Source organism: Chiloscyllium punctatum, chromosome 40 (assembly GCF_047496795.1).
Source record: "Chiloscyllium punctatum isolate Juve2018m chromosome 40, sChiPun1.3, whole genome shotgun sequence".
NCBI lineage: Eukaryota > Metazoa > Chordata > Chondrichthyes > Orectolobiformes > Hemiscylliidae > Chiloscyllium > Chiloscyllium punctatum.
Window position 1 is genome coordinate 40259311 of NC_092778.1, and position 23647 is coordinate 40282957.

Consider the following 23647-nt stretch of genomic DNA (forward strand, 5'->3'; position numbering starts at 1 on the left):
GTTACAAAGTTTAAAATACATTTAGATATGTACATGAATATGAGAGGTTTGGAGGGATATGGACCAGGAGCAGGCAAGTGGGGTTAATTTATTTTGGGATCATTTTCAGCATTCACTACTTGGACTGAAGCGACTTTTTCTGTGCTGTATGACTCTATGACTCCAACTTGTGGAACATTTTCCCCTGATTCCCATTGACTAGTTTTGCTAGTACTCCTTGATGCTGCACTCAGTCAAATGCAGCCTTGATGTCAGGGGCAATCACTTTCACTTCACCTCTGGAATTCAGCTCTTTTGTTTATGTTTGAACTAAGACTGGGATGAGGTCAGGAGCTGAGTGACCTTCGTGGTTCCTAAGCTGAGTACCATTGAGCAGATTATTGTTCTGCAAGTGCTGTTGATGACACTTTCCGTCACTTTACTGATGATCGAAAGTGGACTAATAGGATGGTATTTAGCTATGTTGGATTTGTCCTTTTTTTTTGTCCAGTTTTCTACATTGTTGGGTAGATGCCAGTGTTGCAGTGTTGGATGGACTGCAGCAAGTTCTGGAGCACAAGTCTTCAGTAGTGTTACTGGAATGTTGTCCATAGCCTTTGCAATATTGAATGCATCCAACATCTCTATGATTCTATATCACATTAACTGAATTGAATTGACTGAAAACTGGCATCTGTGATGCTGGGAATCTCTGAAGGAATCCAAGATGGCACCTGGCACTTCTGGCTGAAGATTGTTGCAAATGCTTCAGCCTTATCTTTTGCACTGATGTTCTTCCCATCTTTGAAGATCAGGAGATTTGTTGAGCCACCTTCTCCAGTGAGTTACTTGGCAGGACTGCAGATCCTATCCATTGGTTCCAAAATTGCTTAGCCCTATTTCTCACTGGCTGATTATGCTGTTTGTAATACAAGTATTACAGCTGTTTTATAGCTTCACCAAGTTAATACCTGATTTTTAGGTATGTTTAGTATTATTCCTGACATGCCCTTAAGCACTGGCTTGTAGAGTATGTTGAAATCATCAGGTTTAGAGGAGATGAAGGCAAGAATAAGGGTTTCAACAGCAAAGCTGAGACGAGGGTAAAATCTGCCAATGCTATTAAGGTGGCAAAAACTGTCTTCTTAATTGCACCGAAATGAAGCCAGAAATTCATCTCTGGATTAAAAGCAGTACTGAAGTTGCAAACAGACCTTTGGCAGCAAAGCGAATCAAATGAGTAGCTGGGGTATGAACTTTGTAGCAAGTACCAAAATGATGGCTTCAGTCTTTTCAATATTTAATTGAAAGAAATATATGTTCACTCAGCGTCGGTGCAGGGCTATGTCTGTTAAGCAGTATGATAAATTAGCAACAACGGAGGAATTGAAAGAGGACGTGGTGAGACTGAACTTGCTGGGTGAGTGTACATGTGTACATGAACACTTTGCTGTTGCTGAGGGGCAGCATGTGGGTGAGAAATATAGATAATGCACAGGGAAGGATGATTCCTTGGGAGACACCAGAAATAACGAGGCAGATGCAAGAAGTGAAATCACTAAGTGTTTCTCTGGCCATAATTAGATAATTATGCAGGTAAGGGCTATTCCACCCACTTGTTTGACAGTTCAGAAGCATTGGAGAAAAGTGACATGGCCAAAGGTTGCAGGCAGCTCATGGAGGGAAAGTTGCCACTTGCATCATCATTGAGATGTGAAACGTGCTTCCTGTTAACACTCCTGAATTATTTATGATTTGGAGATGCTGGTGTTGGACTGGGGTAGGGGTTTAGGTCAGAGTGGTGCTGGAAAAGCACAGCAAAAAGCGCAGCATGACTGGTTTCCTGATGAAGGGCTTTTGCCCGAAACGTCGATTTTCCTGCCCCTCGGATGCTGCCTGACCTGCTGTGCTTTTCCAGCACCACTCTGATCTAAACTCTGGTTTCCAGCATCTGTAGTTCTCACTTTCGCCTAGTTGGACTGGGATGTACAAAGTTAAAAATCACACAACACCAGGCTATAGTCCAACAGTTTTAATTGGAAGCACTAGCTTTCGGAGCGCCGCTCCTTCATCAGGTGATCAGTCACAACCACCTGATGAAGGAACGGTGCTCTGAAAGCTAGTGCTTCCAATTAAACCTGTTGGACTATAACCTGGTGTTGTGTGATTTTTAATTCTGAATTATTTAGTCCTTTTGACAGGAATAGTTTCTGTCCACCCTATCACAAAATTAAATGACCATAAATACCACAATTTTTCAAGGCCAAAAATATCCTTCCTGACACATTATCCTGACCTGAATACAAATCCCTAAATCAGATCTAGACTGAGCTTTATAAAATTGGAACATAACTTCCAAATCTTTGTATTTTAGCACAACTAAGATCATGTCTACCATTCTGTTTGCCATTTTAAATTATTTGCCCTTGTGGCAAGGGTTGATAGGTATAGGTGCTTTAATCTGTTAACACAAAAATAGGAACAGAAATACTTATGTTCAATTTAAAAAAAAAAGGAAGATACAACAACTACCAGAAGGCTAAATTGAAGGAAATGACTCACACAGGGAAGGGCAGCATGTTTATTATTTTAAATTGTGCAATGTCAAGTTGAACCTGATTGTTACTCAGTGTGTGTTTACTCAGTATGAAACAAAGTAATGTAAGTTGTTTTTTGGTTTGCCATTTTTTTCTTGGCTTATCTCTGAAAAGTTTTTAATGCGATACACATTGGAGCTTGTGTGAACGCAATGCATAATTTCAGAGTAATAGGCTGTTCAACCTCATCTGTCCAAGCCATTTCCCTGCAGCAGTAACTCAGCGAGTTTCACTTCCTTGTCTTTTCCTCATATCTCTGGAAATGTTTCTCTTCATTTAGCGTCATAAAGATCTACAGCACGGAAACACCCTTCTGTCCATCTCGTCCTTGCCAGCCACATATTCTAAATTAATCTGGTCCCATTTGCCAGCACATATCCCTCTTAAACCCTTCTTATTCATATACCCATTTAAATGTTGTAATTGTAACAGCCCACACCACTTCCTCTGGCAGCTCATTCCATAAACACACCACCCTCTGCGTGAAAAGGTTACCCCTTAGGTCCCTTTTAAATCTTTCCCATCTCATCTTAAACATATGCCCTCTAGTTCTGGACTCCTACACCCCAGGGAAAAGACCTTGTCTATTTACCCTATCAATGCCCTTATAGAGGTTTATAAAATCATAAGGTCATCCCTCAGCCTCTGACATTCCAGGGAAAACAACCTCAGCCTATTCAGCCTTTCCCTATAGCACAAAGCCTCCAACCCTGGCAACATCCTTGTAATCTTTTATGAGCCCTTTCAAGTTTCACAACATCCTTCCTGTATGAGGGAGACTAGAATTGCACACAATATGATTATTCAATTCCTGTTTTAAAGCTAGTATTGAAACCAAACATTCAAGCATTACACTCCAGATCTAAACCACTGGCATTGTAGAATGGTTCTTCCTGATGTTGGCTTTAATTCTTTTAAAAATTCATTACTAAATCTGTGTCCTCTGATTCTTGACCCTGCCCTATTTGGGAGTATCTACTCTGTTCAGAACATGCCTGAGCTATTTTGTCTTTGAAAGCTGCAATACATTTTTACTTGCTAATCTTTGACTTTACCGGGCCACATCAGTTCTTAGTATAATTAAACTAATCCTCTCCAGTTACTATATTTATGTTGAATTTTTTCTGTTTCCAATGCTAATTGACCAAATCCAGCAATGGCACTTTCTGCTTGGACCAGAAAAGCATTGCTCTGGAAAATTCCCCCAAACATACACCAAAAACTTCCAGGCTGGGTTTTATGGATTCTGAAAAGTTAATAACATGTTATTGAAATTCAAAATTTCAAATAAAAATCTCTCTATGGATTAGAGTTTTTTTTGTTTCTGTCCCTCTAGTAAAGTATTTGCTCAATGTGATGCACATTAACCTGGACTTCATAGGTGGATAGCATAATCACTGCCGATAAAGATTGGTGCTGGAAAAAGCACACCTTCTGTGGACTCTGAATAATTACCCTAAACTCCTAGTCTGTTTTCCACCTTGAAACCTGCAAGGTGTCTGATCTGACACTGGACCCCTGACTGCACATTCTCTAACCATATTCAGTCTCTCTCTTACCTCCTCAAAATAATCAATAAAGTTGGTCGAGTAAGATTTTTCCCTTTTGAAATCCTTCTTCATGACCGATGTCAAGCCAAAAGGCATCTAGATTTCTGTTGTTTTCCTCTTTCCTATCTTGAAAAGGATGCCAGGTGGGTGGGTGGGGGTGGTGGTACAGTGCCAGGCAGGTGTAGTGATTAGGTGTCAGATGTATGAGTGAGGGAGGGTAAAAGCTCAGTAAATAGGTGAAGGCTTAGGGCAGGTCTGTGGCTGTTAGGTTGGGGAGCAGTTGGGGGTGTAGTGTTGGCAGGAGTAGGGAGTGTGTAGAAATCAGGCTTTAGTCAGGTTCGTGGGGTCTGGGGGTTGGAGTCAGGTTCATGGAAAGTTGATGTGGGTGGAGTGGGGCAAACAAGAATTGATGGAAGTGTGATTGTTGGGATTAAGTGGTTAGTTTTACAGTTAGCCTAGTATTAGAGCAACTATTCCTGACAACTATTCAGGTAATTAAGTCAAAGTATCTGAAGCCTCTGAGTCTCTCAGAGTTGGCTCAGTTCAGACTTCTAGACACCAGGTAATTGCCCAAGTTTCAATTTCCTGGACAATCCCTGCAAATTTAGCTGCATTGGGACTTCCACCTGACCCTGATCCAAGTCCAGTCTACCAGTTAGCAACAATTATGTTCATCACTTCTACTGGGACAAAAATGTACCTGTTTTAACATGTAGATAGAGCAGTTAACCTGTCAAGTAATCTTTTACTGCCACCTACTGGATGACTTGGCATGAAAATGTGAAAGTGATTGGCAAAGAATGAGCTTTACATTTCAGCTTCGGGAGATTTTCTTCTGTGGTTAGATAAACTCCAAATCCTATTGTTGAATGTAATTTTAAATATATGCATTTTTGTGTATCAATGAATGTTTGAGTACTGAATGATTTTAAAAGCGTTATTGTGGTGGGGACGGTTTATACAATTTCCTTAAAAATGTGGTGGTTGTTAGCTGGGCCAGCCTGGCTACCCTAGAGAAGGTCGTGGCAATTTACTGTTTTGAACTGCTGCAATCCATGTGGTGCTAGAGCACTGACAGTGCTGTTAGGATGGGAATTCAATGATTTTGGCGAAAGAGGGAACTGCAGATACTGGAGATTAGAGTGGTGCTGGTACAGGTAGCATCTGAGAAGCAAGAAAATCGCCGTTTCAGGCAAAAGCCCTTCATCAGGATTCCTGATTATGAAACTGCACCTCTGCCCGTGAACCCCACCTCTTCAACCGCAACAGGGACAGACCCTCACCTTCCACTCCACCAGCATTGCATCATCATCTTCCATTTCCGCAACCGACAAATGGACCCCACCATCAGCGATATATTTCCCTCCCCACCCCTATCCACTTTCCATAAAGACTATTCCCTCTGCAACTGCCTTGTCAGGTCCATGCCACCACCAACCCACCCTTCCTTTCCAGCACCTTCCCCTGCCATCGCAGGAATTGCAAAACCTGTGCTCACACCACCCCGCTCACTTCCGTCCAAGGCCCCAAAGGAGCCTTCCACATCCATCAAAGTTTTACCTGTACTTCCACACGTCATATACTGTATCTGTTGCTCCCGACGCGGTCTCCTCCGCACTGGGGAGACAGGATGCCTACTTGCAGACCGCTTCAGAGAACGTCTCCGGGACACCTGCACCTATCAACCCCACTGCCCCGTGGCGAAATACTCAACTCCCCCTCCCACTTTGCCAAGGACATGCAGATCCTGGGCCTCTTCCATCGCCACTCCCTTACCAGCTGACACCTGCCTCATCTTCTGCCTCGGGACTCACCAACCATATGGCATGAACGTGAATTTCACCAGTTTCCTAATTTCCCCTCCTCCCACCTTATCCCAGTTCCAACCTTCCAACTCAGCACTGCTCTTATGACCTGTCCTACCTGTCCATCTTCCTTTTCACCAATACACTCCACCCTCCTCTCCTACCTATCACCATTATCCCCACCTCCATTTACCTATCTCACTCTTAACTACCTTCCCCCCAGCCCCATCCCCATCCCCCTCCCATTTATCTCACCACCCCCTCGGCTCACAGCCTCATTCCTGAGGAAGGGTTCCTCAGATGCTGCCTGACCCCTGTTGCTTTTCCAGCACCATAGTCTCAACTCTAATCTCCATCTGCAGTCCTCACTTTCGCCTAGTTCTGTTTATGATTAGGCTGTGTCTCCTGACATCAGTGAAAGGATCACGTTGTCCATGAAGAAAGTTCTGCACATGCACATTTTGTGATACACTCTGCCAGCATTATGAGTGAATGGAATGATGTCACTGGCAATATTGGCAGGAGTACTAAGCATGTGTGTTTTGCAGTATGGCTGAGAATGTGTTGTAGCTAATGATAACTCTCAGGACTTTGACATTTGGGGTTCAATGATGGTCAAACAAACATGGATTATCTTTTGCAGGAGATAATTATTGCCTGCCACTTGGGTGGTATGCATATTCCCAGTCACTTATGATCCTCAGCTGAATGTTATTCAGGTGAGAATGATGCTGTGCATTGCACAATCTTCAGTGAATAGCCTACTCTATGATGGTGGCATGTAGGCGGGTCAGTGATAAAGCAGCTGAAGGTATTTGGACCTATGACATTACCCTGAGGAACTCCTGCAATTAACTCCTGGGACTGAGATGATTAGCCATCAGCAACCACAACCATCTTCCTTCGAACTAGGTATGCCTCAGCCCATGTGACCTGTTTTCCTGATTCTCATTGAATTCAGTTTTACTAGGGCTCCTTAATGCCATACTTGGTCAATGCTGCCATGGTATCAAAGGCAGTTCTGTCACCTTACTGTCTGAGTTCAGCTCTTTAGTTCAAAAGTGAACAAAAGCTGTAATGAGAATGGTGGTTGAGTGGTCCTGTCAGGACAGAAACTGAACCTCAGCAGGAAAGTTATTACCATGTCAGTGTTGCTCCGGTAGCAGCAGCAACACCATGCATCATTTTGCTGATGCTTGAGAGTAATGGAACGGTAATCAGTCAATTTGGATTTTAGAGTACAGGTGAATAGCTGGGCAGTTCGCCCCCACCAACCTACCCTCCACTCCTGACACCTCCCCTTGCCACAGCAAGAGGTATAAAACCTGTGCCCACACCACCTCCCTCACCTCCATCCAAGGCCTCAAAGGATCATTTCACAGAGATTTTCCTGAACCTCCAAACACCTCAACTACCGTTGCTCTCGATGTGGTCTCCTGTACAGTGGGAAGACAGGATGCCAGCATGGGGAATGTTTCAATGAACATCTCTGGGACACATGCACCAAACAATCCCACCACCCTGTGGCCGACCCCTTCAACTCCCTCTCCACTCTGCTAAGTCCTGAGCCTTCTCCAAGCCACTCTTCACTACCTTATCTTTCCGCTTTGGGACCCTCCAACCACAAGGAATGAACATTGACTTCACCAGTTTTCTCATCTCCCCTCCCCCCACCTCATCCCAGATCTGACTCTCCAACTTGGCACCGCCTTTTTGAACTATCCTACCTGTCCATCTTCCTTTCCTATCTATCCACTCCACTCTCCCCTCCAACCTATCGCTATCACTCCCCACCTGCATCCACCTATCGCTTTCTCAGCTACCTTCCTCCCACCCTGCTATTTATCTCTCAGCCCCCTTCCTCACCCCGCCCCCCCCCATTCTTGATGAAGGACTTGTACCCGAAACATTGGGAAGACAGGACGCCAGCTTGTGGAATGTTTCAGCGAACATCTCTAGGACACACGCGCCAAACAATCCCACCACCCTGTGGCTGACCCCATCAGGAATGTGGTGGGGGGGGGGGGGGCGGTGCTGAGGAAGGGGGCTGAGAGATAAATAGGAGGGTGGGAGGAGGGTAGCTGAGAAAGCAATAGGTGGATGCAGATGGGGAGTGATAGTGATAGGTTGGAGGGGAGGGTGGACTGGATAGATAGGAAAGGAAGATGGACAGGTAGGACAGTTCAAGAAGGTGGCACGGTGGCACAGTGGTGGTTAGCACTGCTGCCTCACAGCGCCAGAGACCCGGGTTCAATTCCGCCTCAGGCGACTGACTGTGTGGAATTTGCACATTCTCCCTGTGTTTGCGTGGGTTTCCTCTGGGTGTTCTGGTTTCCTCCCACAGTTCAAAAATGTGCAGGTTAGGTGATTTGGCCATGCTAAATTGCCCGTGTTAGGTCAAGGGGTAAAATGTAGGGGAATGGGTCTGAGTGGGTTGTGCTTCGACAGGTCGGTGTGGACTTGTTGGGCCAAAGGGCCTGTTTCCACACTGTAAGTAATCTAATCTAATCTAACATCAACTCTCCTGCTCCTTGGAAGCTGCCTGACCTGCTGTGCTCTTCCAGTGCCACATTTTTAGACAGTTTTCAGTGCTGTTCTGTAACAAATTGGCGAAGATGATGGTTAATTCAATACCATTGCTGGAATGTTATCAGTGCCCATAGGCTTTCCAATGCCTTCAACTGTTTGGTGATATCAGACAGACAGGGAATATTTAGCAAGATGTTGCTCCTTTTTTTGAACCTGGCGACTGATCGAAGCTTGATGTATTTTTAACGAGAGCACAAAGTGTTTTAACCTCCCTGAGTGCTGCAACTATTTAAAATAGCACAATTGACAGGTTTAATTGTGGAAAAAAGATAAATAATTACCACATACTTGCATCAGTACCCAGTTAGACACACAAAGAAAATTACAAAAGATGTAGCTGCTAGAAAATCAAAACAAAAATCATTGTCACACTTGCTTCCCTTTAATCTTTTAAAAGTCGTGGATTTATAATCCCATTTTAGTCTACTGAAGAAATAAACATTTGATTTTTATGAAGGTAGGCTTACAGTATCTTATTGCTTGCAATAGCAAGTTTCTCTGGCTTCATGCCCACTGGGCTCCAGTCTAATCCCGCAGCAGAAAGCTGGTTTGGTTTCTTAATTAGATAGGCAAAGGCATGCCTGAATTCTTTGCCTTGTTGTGAATCTTCAGCAGGTCGTATGGTTGATGAGAGCTCTTCTTTGTCAGCAAGCTGCTCTTCAAAACCTATCCCACTAAATGTTCTTTATCAGAAACTTGGTTTCTCTCATGACCATTGTAACTCTTGTTCACTGTCTTCACAAATGGTCTCATATGACTGGATATGTAAAGTCCTGAGGAAGGGTTAGCAGACTCGAAACATTAACTCTGATTTCTCTCCACAGAGGCGGCCAGACCTGAGCTTTTCCAGCAACTTCTTTTTTTTTCTGACGTGTAATTTTCTGACCTGTGCTGCTGGTATGTCAAAAATGATGGTTAACCCATTGTAGTTCCTGGTAATTGTTGGAATCAAATGACAACAGACTTTAATGGGCACTGCAAACTTCAGAGACTTCTTCATTGTAACCACAATGAGAAATACTTCACTGTTCAACAGTTTCTTTTACAATCAAATGTTATTCTGAAGTGATATAGTAACAGTGAAGCCTGGGGGATCAGGCTGGGGGAAGGGATGATATGAGATTGCAGTTGCTAGATGTTTCCAGTTGGTTAGATATCACATACGTTTTATTGTAGTTTACCTAATTATTTGGACAATGATGGCTATTTATCCATTGAATAAATTTACTAAATTATCCAGCCATGCAGGCTGGTTTCCAGGCCTTGATTAGTTCAATGAAGTTGCCAGAAATGGGAAATGTCATCTGACCTCTCAACTCCATTACATTTCAAAAGCAACATGTTCATTCACCATTTGTTTTCATAAGTAACATTTAAGAGGCATCTGGATGGGTATATGAATAGGAAGGGTTTGGAGGGATATGAGCCGGGTGCTGGCAGGTGGGACTAGATTGTGTTGGGATATCTGGTCGGCATGGTCGGGTTGGACCAAAGGGTCTCTATGACTCTATGACTCTTAGTGGCTTGCTGGAACTATGAAGTCTATAAGTCTAATTGCATGAGTGTGACAATGTGAATTGTGTTGAAAATAGAACCTATCATGTTGAAGACTTCAGGAGGACATTAAGAATGAATCATCCACTTGGTATGTCTGACTGAACGTGGGTACAAGTGCTTCAGTGTTCTCTTTGACATTGATGTGCTGGGCTCCTCCATTATGATGGAGGGTGGGGCCTCCTTTTCCTGTCTGTTGTTTGGAAGTCCACCACCATTCAACACTAGAAATGGCAAGACTGCAGAATGTTGCAGTCCGATTAACTTGAAGTTGATTTGAAGTATTATTTTTAATTTCCTGTTTATGACATTGTAATTAAACTTTGAGCCTGGTTCACAAACTGGCTCAACTGATGGTTCTGCAGGTATTCCACCTGCAACAGCTACTTTTAAACAGGAAACCAGTTGTTGCTATGCAGCTGTCGGTCAGCTCAGTTGGCTGGTTTACGATGTAGCATGATGCCAACAGCCTGGGTTCAATTCCTGTATGGCCAAGGTCACAATGAAAGCCCTGCCTTCTTCAGCCTTGGCTCTTGCCTGTGGCATGGTGACCCTGAGGTTAAACTCACTGTCTCTTTCCAATGAGAGAGCAACCTACAGTCATCCAGTACAATCACAGCTTTCCTGGGGCTTTTGACATGTTAAAGGTCTTTTCTGCTTCATCCATGTTGTTCAGGTTGATTCCACATCCTGTTTTGTGGGTTAGTATCTGAGGTCCACTCAGTCTTGTCTGATGGGGAAAAAAACCCATCATGATATATAGGAAATTAATTGTGACCACTCACTTCTATTTGCTCCAAATTGAATTGTTTTTGTCCAGTATGAAACATGGAGTCAGGCAGTCTGGTAAATACAATCATTTTGTACTGACCCATCCTTAAAGAAAGAGATGTGTGAATTACTCAGATGGTTTTGGGTTTCCATATTTAATGAGGTATCTGCCTGAGACTTGATACTATCTATAGACCAAATGCCAAAAGTCACATAACTTACAACAGTCACATTAAAAATTCAACACAAACTGTTAAATATTGACTGCAAGTTCATAATGTGACACATTTGTACTGAGCTAATAGTAACTTCATTCTAATACCCTGGAGCCTGAGTTAACCGTGCTCAATACTTTGGAACAGTATTTGATAGATAAGTGTTTCTTTTGATATACACACATTTTAATTTTAAAAAGTACTTCTAAGCATTGGTTGGCTATTTTTCAATATTACCGCCCACAGGACAAACAAAAAAGTGAGCAACAATTAGTTTAATATCCACGTGTACTGAAGTCAGTAGAGATTAATCTGGGATGGGGAAAAACTGCCTGTTTATTTTCTGTTTCCAATTTTATGCTACAAAGACCAGTTCCATGCACCAGGAGTTTTATTGACATTGCGTGAATCATCTTATATAATTGTCATTTTTCTTGTGAAAATCACATACCTCAAATCAGTAATCATAAACGAACCAGTAGTATTCAAGACAACAGTACATAATGACTGAATACAAACTAAAAAGACAATGCACCATCAGCAACTAAGGCAAGTGTAAGGACACTGCATTGTCTTGATGTAAGAGGGAGGAGGTTATGATAGTATGTAAATAGTCATTTACAATCTTAAAACTAATAAGTAATTTGAGCAACTAGTCTGGGGCAGATAACCTACTTTCTGTTCTTCTTTTTAAAGTGTCAACTTGGTTGTGTTGGTAGCACTTGCCTCTGGTTCAAAAGGTTGTTGAATTCAAGACTGGTGCCAGACTTGAGTATACAATGTAGACAATTTAGCACAGACTTGATGCATTGGTGTATTGTTGGTTGGATCACCGTTTAGATGAGTACCATTTTGAGAAGAGCAGGAATCTCAATATACTGGCCAATATTCCAAATGATAATTATTCATGTTTTTTGCTGCACACAATCAGCTGTTGCAATTGGCCAGATAAGTGGCTGCAGTTTGAGTAATTGGTTTCCAAACAGCTTTCAACTCTCTCAAAAATGCTGAGATGTTCAATAAAAGTAAATTTGTTTCTCTTTCTTCTAACAAATCACTAATAGAATAACTTGATCTTTAGAATTTATAAGGATTAAATTCCTAATATTTAACATTTATGTGAGAAATTGTTCCCCTATGTGGTATGTGCAACCAGCTGTAAATCTGTTTAAATTTACGATCTGGTCAAACATGAAAATATCTCTTCACTTCCTCAGATCGACTTGTGTGTAATATTAAGATTAAAAGAATTTGAAATCTATTTGGATGTAACTTCTTTTTTGACAATTGAGAGAGAGAGAGAGAGAGAGAAGCAGTCAACCAGATAAATAATAAGGTATATCTTTGTTCTTAAGTTGACAATTTGTTTATAGCAAACTTTCACAAATTAAACAATAAATATGCCACTGTATGACGTGTAATGAAGTGCATTTACGTTCAAATATTTGATATAAAATTAGTAAAATTATTTTTAAGGGAAATATTGAAATTATGTGAAACATGCTCTAAAACTATAAAGTGCAATTTTTTTTAATATAAATAAAGGCACTTCACAATAACAAGAAAACAAAACAATTTATACTCTAGGCATTTTTTCTAACATCTTGTTGTCCATCCAAATTCATCCTCTTCAAATTCAGCATCCTTGACCTTTGACATTTCTGCACTTTCCATATTCAGGTAATCTTGAGTTTCCAGGGGGACTTCATCTGCAGTAAGAGGGAGACTAGGGGAAGCAGTGAATCCATATTATTATCTCATATTCTAATCAATGAAAAACAGTTTTGCATTTGACAATTAAAATAGCTTCATGACCTATTGTTAAACAACTGTCATTTTTCACCTTTTCTTCATCATTTTCAAATTGTACAAAAGTATAGTTTCTAGCAAGTGTCCATTAACTTACTCTCTGGATGTCCATTATCCATGTTGCATGCCAAATGCTGCATAGTGTTGTGGTCTGTGCCTTTGGATAACTATGCCGTATCCTGCATTTTTCCAACACTTCTCATACTTTATAGTTTCGTTATTTCAAGAGCACATCATGCCTCACAATCTCTACAGTGGCCAAAACATATTCCTACAGTACGTCTGCCATAAACATGCTTTGGTAGAACTTCACAATTTACTTTGAATATTATTAATCAGAATTAAATACATGTCTTAGTTATGCCTGACTCGTTTGCTCACTTTTAACTAAAGAAAAATAAATTCTTGTCAGTAACCTACCTTCTACCACTACCTCCATGGATATGTCCTTGAACCATTTTACTCTGTTGAACAGGAACTCTATATCCAGTACTTGAGCTTTATTCCCTGACTGGATTTTCATCTATACCACTGAAGGGACTTTATTCTATGACTTGGAAGCACTGAGCATTTCCAACAGCACTATTATCATATGGCAAACTTAATTTTGCAGTCAAACAGAACAAAATGTCCTGCTGCTAATCAATGATCTCTTATCCAAATGTCCATCTAAATACACATGCCCTTCCCCACCAAAAATCTAAGTTTATCAAGTTTGGTATGCTAGGTAAGTTTCAGTAGGACCATCCAGGTTTTTAGTCATCTGAGCAATTTGGATATATACCGTGTAGCTTGACGGCTTGCTTATGAGTCTCTGCCTTTTTTAGGACAGTGCTCTTATTCGGCAAACCAGTTCTGTAGCTCTGTCTCACTTGAGGCCTTTTTCATGTGTGTAGGATGAGGGGCCTGGAGGAAAGGCTAGCTGCCCATCCCAACCTGTTTAAAAACCGCAAGGTCAATGGCGGGGCTGGAGACTAGAATTCAAGAGGTTCAGATGCTCATCCTGCCTGGATACTGCAGCAGTTAGAGGTTGTCCTGCTCTCCCAATACCAGCAGTCTCTGGCTGCAAAGGACATTTTTAATTTTAGATTTCAAGAAGTTGGAGATTAAAAGGCATCCGAATGGATATATGAACAGGAAGGGTTTGGAGGGATATGGGCCGGGTGCTGGTAAACAGGATTAGATTAGGTTAGGTTAAGATATCTGGTCGGCATGGACGGGTTGGACCGAAGGGTCTGTTTCCATGCTGTACATCTCTATGACTCTATGTTGCCTCCATTTAGAAGAACCTTCTCCTTCACCCACATGCATTGGAAGTCTGCTACTGCTTTCAAGCTGTGTGGCTTCTTGCTAGTTCTCCAGCTTTGGAAACTTACCAATTGTAGAGGTTATCTGCTGTCTGCTCAGTTATTGGCTACTCCAGGGAAACTCACATTGGTTCTCGGTGTTGATTTCTGACTTTAAATTGAGCAGGGTAGCATTGTTCAGAAGCCTGAGGGCACACTCTCGTCCTTCTAGACTGCAGACAAACTTTAAATCCAACTTCATTTTAACTTATCACCATGTCAAAAAGTAGATGTCCTCCGTTCTTGCTCCTCATATTTTTGCAATTACCCATCAATGAGAAAAGATTACAGTATAGCTGTATCTTAAACATCTCTGAACTACCCATCCTTAATGCCTGCACAAAAATCCCAGATTATCTGCTGGTGTTCGTTTTTTAAAACAAAATTCAATATTTTATTTTTATAGCGAGATTGTTTCTTTGGTAGACTGATCAGTAGGACAGGATTTGCAATTTGTATGAGGTTACACCCTGGATGTATTGAAGGTGTGGCCAACAGAAAGGCAATAGCTAAACTGCACAGATGATACACCAATGTGTAAAGCAGCCTTCCATAATTATAACTGATCAATAGCGCACAGTCTTTACTTAATATTCTCAGTACCTAAGACCACTGACACTCACCTATCCAACTTCTTAAATGCACACAGTTTGGAGGTATGCACATACCTTACACTGTGAGAAAGAGAAAATACTAAGGGGCAGAATTCAATGAGCACACCTACACCATACTTATTTAAAAGCAGAAATTGCAACACACATTACACTGTATTCTATGAACGACGTTGCTATGAGGCAGATTGGTGGTTAGTGAGGAATGCATTCAGAGCATGATATGCTCAGGACAGTGGGGTCTAGACTATAGAATTGAGCACTTTAAGAGTGATTTCTTTTATGAGACGTCTTGTCATTTTGGCTGAACATTTGTTCGAATAAATGTATCATTTAACTCTTGATTGGGATCATCTTCAGTAATTAATATTTTTGGAAGCTAGTTTTTTTTAGCTAGATTTCTTTGTAGAGTTATGTCACAAAACAATGTGTGGTGATGATTTTGGGCCTCATACAGGTTGTGTTGCTGCCTGCTCCCACTCACTTGAGCAGCACCTCTTCTCACTGCAGTTCCTAATGGGTCGGCTGAGACACTGGTTGCAGCAAGTACCTTATTACTTGTTCCTCCCAGTGCTGGATTCCTCACAGCAGAGCACAGCCGTGGCTGCAGTAAATCATCCAGTTCCTCTGACTCTCCAAAAATGATTGTGCTCTGACTGCTGTTAGATGGCTGATCTACGGCAATTCTCAGAGCAGTTGTAATTAGTGTTTGTAATTCAGCATTGGTGGTAAAAGACAGGATGATAATTCTTTTGTACTCGCTGCTCAGGATGATACACTGATGAGGCCAAACCCAGATTGGGTGACCATTTTGTGGGACATCATTTGAATTCTCTCTCACTACTACTCTGACCTTTCTATTCTTGGCTTCATGCAGTTCCACGCTCAACATAAGCTTGGGAAACAGCACCTCATCTTTCAATTAAACACCTTGCTGTCTTTTGGAATCAACATTCAACAGTTCAACCATTTCTTCCTTATAACTGAATCGTCCGACAACAAAACCCTGTTGGATTGAGATTTTGTAAATCCCATTTACATCTCCTCTAGACCCAACTTTTGTTTACTTGTAAAAATAAGTTCAAAAAATGACACAGACTCACCTTATTTTAACATCTCACTTCCTGCAATGCTCATTGGCATAAACGAACTTTGTGATTTTCAGACATATATATTAGTACCATTAGTATCTTTATAGTGTAGTGACAATACCTGCCTTTAGATGATCAGTGCACAATGGCTAAGCCTAACTCAGTAGCTCCAATTTCTGTAGTTTTTATAAAAACATTATAACAATTAAAAGACAAATAATAAACAAAGTACAGGTCACAGCTTAAACTGATGAGTGACATAGCCAGAATTTTTGATAATGAAGCGAGGCCATTTTAAAGCTGAGTATTCTAAATGTTGCCCTGTCCTTTGCAGAATATTCCATTTATTCTACATGCTTGATTCATGAACACAGAAAAAGTGAACAGTCTTCTGTGAGTTTGTTCCAGTTACATTGAATATATTGTTCCCAATTGTTTAAACAATGAAAAGGTCCAGGACCTGAATTTACTACAATATCAATTGAGGCTATTGATACCCATTATTACTTGTGTGTGAACCTAACAGGAAATTCAGGCAAGTGCAAATACACAATTAAATGCAAAATTCAAAACATTTCTGTCAAGTTGTTCTGCTTCTCCTTTCGCTGCATGAAGAAGGCAACTCACTATTTGGCTCTCCATTTAGGTGTATTTTATAGTATGGTAATCTTTAACTATTTACAAACAACTTCTCTGGCCTTGAAAATTCACTTTCACAAATGCAGAGTCTAACTCTCAGTTTTTAAATGTTATTAGAGCATTTTCTTTTTAAACGTTACACAATTTATTACTCTCTTTCCATCTCCTTTCCCCTTTCTCTTCCAGCCCTAACCATCTTTCTGACTTTTTGTTGTGCTTTTGGTACCTATTTGACAATGAATTCATCACACAAAATTGCACTTCCCAGTTTAGACTCTGTTCGGCATTCACAATATTTCAGTAAAATTACTTAAAGAAACTGACAGCAACTTGGCCTGTTCATACAGGTGCAGCAGCATTTTGATTTCCCACGAACAGCAACTTATTGTGGAGAAGCGACACAAAAGTCAATCTAATGAATGGATATCTAAAGTAAATCCTGGCCTACGATATCAGATGAATTTCTCACTGAAATATCCATTTTGAACTTCAGTAGTTTTTCGATTTTGAATTTTTCTATTAAATTTCATTGTTAATGCATACAAATAATGGAACTTACTTGACAATCTGCCATGATCTGGATCTGTCAAAGTATATTATTAGGATTAAGTAACAAGTTATTAACATTGTTGATATTGTCTCTGGTATTCATTTCAATAAATGCAATTATTCAGCAGGTGGTAATATATAAGTTGCGTATAAATATATTTTGAAATTTTTCGGCAACTATTTTCTAAGATGGTGAATAATTGAAATTTATCAAATGACTTAATAGTGGATCCTAATAGTTTTACCGTTTCAATGAAAGGTGACACTTGATCAATACTTTGTACAACCCTTGGTATGTATACAAGATTTATAATATGCTGTATGTGTTGAAAATTAATATACTGTTGTTAAAAACGACTTACATCAGGTCTTGGGAATACCATGGTTCTACACTTACATTAACTAGTGAAGGAGGTTTGAATTTAGAAGAACCAAAGCACAACTCATTAATATTCTTATCACATGCTGAAAATGGAAGTGAGGAACAAACAGCGAACCTCTGAGGGTCAGTGCAGCTACAGGAAGGGGAAGTTGCAGCAGGAAGGATTCCAGGGCAAAATGAGGGAAGGCTGGAATGGGACCAGGAAGGTGCATCCTCGGAATTAATTGGGATATTTGGTCCAGTGAACACTCCTAGGTTTGCCAAAGGGTGGGAGAATCGACATAGCTGTAGGGATAAAAGAAAAGGAAAAGTATTTTGAGGTCCAGCAATGTAATAAGAAACTATTGTAAATACTAAATTGTACTGACTAATGGATAGAAAAACCTTTTTAACATTTTACATCTTTATATCCAAATATAGAATAATTACTTAAATGTGCTTTTCCTCAAACATTCTTTATATTTAAAAAAAACTTTTCTGCAGTGAAGATGTCATGCAGACAGGGAATGTGATTTTATAAATGAGAAAAAAAACACCAAGCTGTTATAAAGAATATTTATTTGTATGAAGATTTTATATGAGGATTAATACTGTAGGAACACAAAATACTTGATATGTAGGGTATAACTAAAACACAAATATGATTTTATTACAATACTGTCTAATGCATTTTGCATCATGAGTAGGAAACATCAATATTCGAGATTTTGTAAAGGAAAGTGGGGGAACATCAAAAAATTAGAAGACAATTACCAGCAATGAGGCTTTCTAGTCTGAAGCTGTCAAGGTGGGAAAGCTAATTTATTGAGAGCTCTGGATAAATTGCTCAACATCAGTGGGTTATGCCCATATATATGTAAAACCTCAAATATATGATGGCAGTTATTCTTTAGTTTTATTCTTTTTCTCCTGAGATTCCAATCGTGATGTTCACCCCAACCAAGAAACTTGCCTGGGGCCCATTTTCCATCAGCTCTTAATTCTAACTATAACAGATGTTCGGAGGACTATGGTGGCTACAGTGGGTGATTGACCTTATAATTTCTTTCCTCCTTATAATGGAATACTTGAAGACCTTCCCCAATTTTACAGCTGAGACTAGGAACTCAACAGATGAAGAATCCAGATCATAAACCATATCCTCCTACACCATGACATGTTTTTACAACATCCATATACAATATATATGTTTTCATCTTGTGCTCTTCAAATGGAACTTAAAGGTTAGCAACATTAGTGGTACATTATTTAATACTTCAAAAGGATTTCAATAAAATACTGTTAAGGGCAAACATATCACAGAACGCAAAGCAGTTGAAAACACTTTTGAGGGGTATAGCAATCTATGTGATTCCCTAACTCCGGGTTACTCAAAAATGGCATACAGATGAGTTTATGAATTTAGTTGGTTTTCAACAAGGAATTCAATTTTTACATCCTGGGATAACAAGTAACATGTAAAACTGCGATGTAAAGTCAGCAATGAAACATATCAATGATTATATATGACTCTGTGGAAAGTGTGGGAGTATTGTAAGAGATGTAGAAATATGGCAGGGTAAAGAAAAAAAACATGTTGTTAATGTGGTGTGTTTAGTTTTGAACCTGTGAAACCGTTGCATCCTTTCCTTTCCCGTCATTGTCCTTTGGGTAGAACATCTGTACAGAGCTGGCGTTGGAATAACGATGCCACCTCATGAATGGAACCATGCTATATAAACATAGATGCAAAAAAGTATATATTTTAAAACAGTTTGTGCATTGATAAAATACATAAGCCCCAGTGAATTGTTCTCTTTAATATATAGTAACAGAGAAAATTCTGCATCTACTTAGCGTAGGTTTGGAAATGTAAGATTAAAGTAGTACATGAAATCACTTTTTTCAAATTTCAGTGATAAAACGTTAAAATTAAATTTTGCAAAATGAACTGAACATGAGAGGAATATTTGCCATAGAGAGTAATTTAAATTTAACAACATTTTAAATCCTCTTTCATGAATGTACCTATAAAAAAAATTATTTTATGTAGGCTGGCATTTACATTTTGGTTGATGTTTTTGAAAAAACTAACTTTATACAACTTACTAAAATATCAGGATACATAATGTTATTTATTCTAAAGGTTGGCTGAAACAAAAGCCACAAAAAAAACTGTCACTACCTTTTAGCAAATCAACTTTTTGCCCCCAAAATATTTTCTGGACACTGCATGTAACAACATACCTTCTCTTGGTTTCCTGTGGAACAATGGATCTTGCTAGAATATTCTTGTACATATCTGACTTTAAGTAACGTGGGTAAGAATCCTGGAGTAACAATATCAACAAGATATCAATAAGTTTAAGGAGTTAGTAATATGCATTAACATTTTTCCTCCATAGGAAACACAAATTACACTGTCCTTATTAAAGAAGGCCATAAGAAACAAGAACAGGAACAGGCCATTCAGCCCCTCAAGCCAGGTCTTCCTTACCAATAGGACCCCGGCTGATCCGATGTTCCTCACGTTGACTTTCCTGTCCTTTCCCCATAACCCTACTGATCAAGAATCTGTCTCAGCCATAAATATACATAACAACTTTGCTCTCACAGTTCTCTGTGGCAAAGAGTTCCAAAGACTCAACCTTTTGAGAGAAGAAATTCCTCATCTCAATCTTAAATTGGGACACATTAATTCTGAGACTATGCCCTCTTCTCTGATCTTAGAGTCTCCAATGAGGGGAAAGATCCTCTCAGCATTTAGCCTGTCAATTCCCTTAAGAATTCTGTATGTTTCAATGACACCACCTCTGATTCTGCTAAACTCCAGGGAGTAGACTCTCAACCTGTTTACCCTTTGCTCATAAGACAATCCCTCCACAATGGGGATCATCCTAGTGAACCTTTTCTGAACTGCTTCTTATGAAATAATATTTTCTTAGACAAGGGGTCTAAAACCACTTTACAGTACTCCACATGTGGTCTCACCAGCACCTTATACAGTTAGAGTAAGACTCCTTATTCCCATACTCCAACTCCCTTGACATAAGAGCCAACATTCCATTAGCCTTCGGATTACTTGCTGCATGTGTGTGCAAGCTTTCTGTGTTTCATGCACAAGCTCGCACCCCACCCATTTCCCTTTGTGTTGCAGCTTTCTGCAGTTTCTCCCCATTTAAATAATACTCTGTTCCTTTAGTCCAAAATGAATAACTTCACATTTTCCCACATTATAATCCATTTGCCAACACTTTGTCCACTTTCTTTAATCTAACAGTGTATGTCTGTAAACTATTTGTATCCCTTTCCACCTATATATTTTTGATGTTTTTCGAAGATGGTTATGTCTCGACTGAAATATTGGAATTTTTGTTTAATTATTTTTATCTGTAATTATAAGGATAGCACAGTCTTAATCAAAGTTGAGGCTGCAGGTTTTGTAACTCTTCTGTTGACTTCTCCTTCACCAGGAATTGAAGAGTTCTCCAGGTTTTACCAGTACTAGTAATGTGAATTAGTGGTATTTGATGAAGTAAGTTGAGTAAACTGGGAACTCCAGAACCGGGGTCACTGACAAAGGATGTGGGGTAGACCATTTAGGACTGAGGAGAAATGACTTCCCCCAGAGATTGATGAACCTTTGGAATTCTCTGCCACAGAAAACTTTTGAGGTCATAATATTGAATGTTTTCAAGAAGGAAACTGATAGGGCTAAAGGGATCAAAGTGTATGGGACAAAAAGGGGAATAGGGTACTGAGCTGGATTTCAGCCATGATCATATTGTATGGTGCTGCAGGCTCTAAAGGCTGGATGGCCGACTCCTGCTCCTATTTCAGTGTTATCATGTAGTCTCTGTAGGAAGACTTCAGTTCTTGTGGCTGGACCTTTGCGGGTGGTAGTTGAGGAGTTTTGCAAGGGTTACCCAGAAGCAGGCTTTTTCCAACAGTGATCCAGGAGACAGGTGTAAAAGCACTAATCTCCTGGGTCTGCCACATCTTCCTCGATGTAGCTGAGGCTCTAAGGCACTGACAATATTGTTCATTGACGTTAAAGTTTAAAAACTGAATCACAATAGGATTCATGAATGGCTTAGAGATGGGTTTGGGTTAGGAATCTGATTTGTAAAACTGAAATACACCTCCCTGCAACATATTCAGAATCTGTCTCTTTTTTAAGGTTAAGATTCCCTGATAGTGTCAGATTATTGATCAATTACAATGCTTTGTTAGCTTGAAATAACTTTTACGTCAGTTTATAGTATGTTCTTTTATTTTGTTGATGTAAAATTAAATATTACTGCGAGCTTAATGTTTGAACTTTCTCTTCCAGCTGCGTACCTCCAACCTAGTTAACCAGTGATGTCGAAGAGCTCAGCAGGTGGATTATAATGGTCACTATGATGTAGGTTAGACAGAGCTTGATGTCCAGCATTGTGGAACTGATCTCCACATGCTGGAGTGAGTTTCACTTTTCATCCTTTTAAAATAGCACACCTTCAAAGACCAGTAGCTGCTTGGCATTTCAGAGATATTCTGGAAAATTAACAATCTAAAATATTCAGAAAATTAACAATCACCATGGGGCAGCATGGTGGCTCAGTGGTTAGCTCTGCTGCTCCACAGCGCCAGGCACCCGGGTTCGATTCCTGCCTCGGATGACTGTGTGGAGTTTGTACATTCTCCCAGTGTCTGTGTGGGTTTCCTCCAGATGCTCTGGTTTCCTCCCATCATCCAAAGATGTGCAGGTTAGGTGAATTGGCCATGCTAAATTGCCCACAATGTTAGGTGCATTAGTCATGGGTAAATATAGGGTAGATGAATGAGTATGGGTGGATTACTCTTCAGAGGGTTGGTGTGGACTTGTTGGGCTGAAAGGGCATGTTTCCATACTGTAGGGAATCTAATCTAATCTAAATTAAATTTCCTGATATCTTCAGAGATTTAAAATCAAAGTAAGTTAATTCTTGTTTAGATACAGTCTTATGATCAAAACTTCCTTGATGTATTTGTACAACTGCAGACGTAAACTGTAGACTTCATTGATTATTAAGTGTTTAAAAAGATGCCAAAAACATGGTGGTGGATTTCTGCTAAAAATAAAAGTTTAAATTTACGCACTATCAATCTGTCCACAATTCTTGAGAAGCACATCAAAAAGTGAAGGTGTCACTCATTTTATAAGTCCATTCCTGAAGTAATAATTTAAATTAGGAACTATTGTGAATAAATTAGCTCATTGCTGCAAGTTTGGAACACCTACGTGGTCTACAGGATCGATATGTTATCCACTTGTACAAAGTTTATTTAACTAGGTTTTTACTTTACCTTCTAAAGGTGGATTTCACAGAGCTGCTCTGGTGCATTGGCTCTTTGGGCATTTTGAGTTTGCACCAATTTCCCACCTTACTCTGTAACCCTGTACGTTGTTTCCATTTAAATAGACATCCAAATATCCTCTTAAATGCCTCCATTGAACCTGCTTCCATTACACTTCCAGACAATGCATTCCAGACCTCAACTATTCTGAGTGAAAATGTTTTTTTTGCCTTACATTTGTTTCTTTTGTAAAACACTTTAAAACTGAGCTCTCTAGTTTTTGGTCCAATTACAAGTGGGAATAGTTTCTCCATACCCTCTCCTCCTGGATCCATCATTATTTTGAAAACTGCTATCAAATATTCTCTTAGCCTTATCCTCTCCAAGGAAAACAGTTCCAACATTTCCAATCTTTCCTCATAACTGAAGTGTATCATCCTTGGAATCATTCACATAAACATTATCTGCAATCTCTCCAATGCAGTCCAATTCTTTCTCCAGTGTGGCACCCAAAATGCGCAATACTCCATCTAAAGTCCAATCACTTCATCAGAACTTTCCTTCTCTCTTACGTTATGCCCCTATTTGTGAATTCGAGAATACTCTACTAATAGCTCCCTCCATCTGTCATGCCACCTCTAATGTCTCAATTGCATCCGGGTCATTCTGTTCCTGCACATCCTTTACAATAAGAACCTATATTTTAGACTGGTTCTCCATGTTCTTTGTATCAAAATGCACCATCTCAGATTTCTCTGCATCTGCCATCTATTCTTTTTGTGTGTGTGAAATCAGGTTTCACAAACTTGATTGAGTTTTATGAAGCAGTATCAAGAGGATTGATGAGGACAGAGTGGTGGAT

General features: G+C 40.0%; 1 protein-coding gene across 1 annotated transcript in view; it reads right to left on the bottom strand.

Moving 5' to 3' along the window:
* Nucleotides 1-11136: 11136 nt before the first annotated feature.
* rgs11 (regulator of G protein signaling 11) overlaps nucleotides 11137-23647 on the bottom strand; it is a 143145-nt gene continuing 130634 nt past the window's right edge. Inside the window, exons 16-19 of the mRNA XM_072559612.1 lie at nucleotides 19714-19796; nucleotides 19093-19198; nucleotides 17603-17772; nucleotides 11137-12786 (exon numbers count right to left, since the gene is read on the bottom strand). Coding sequence (XP_072415713.1) covers nucleotides 12657-12786; nucleotides 17603-17772; nucleotides 19093-19198; nucleotides 19714-19796 — 489 coding nt within the window. The 3' untranslated portion in view covers nucleotides 11137-12656. The remainder of the gene's footprint in view (nucleotides 12787-17602; nucleotides 17773-19092; nucleotides 19199-19713; nucleotides 19797-23647) is intronic.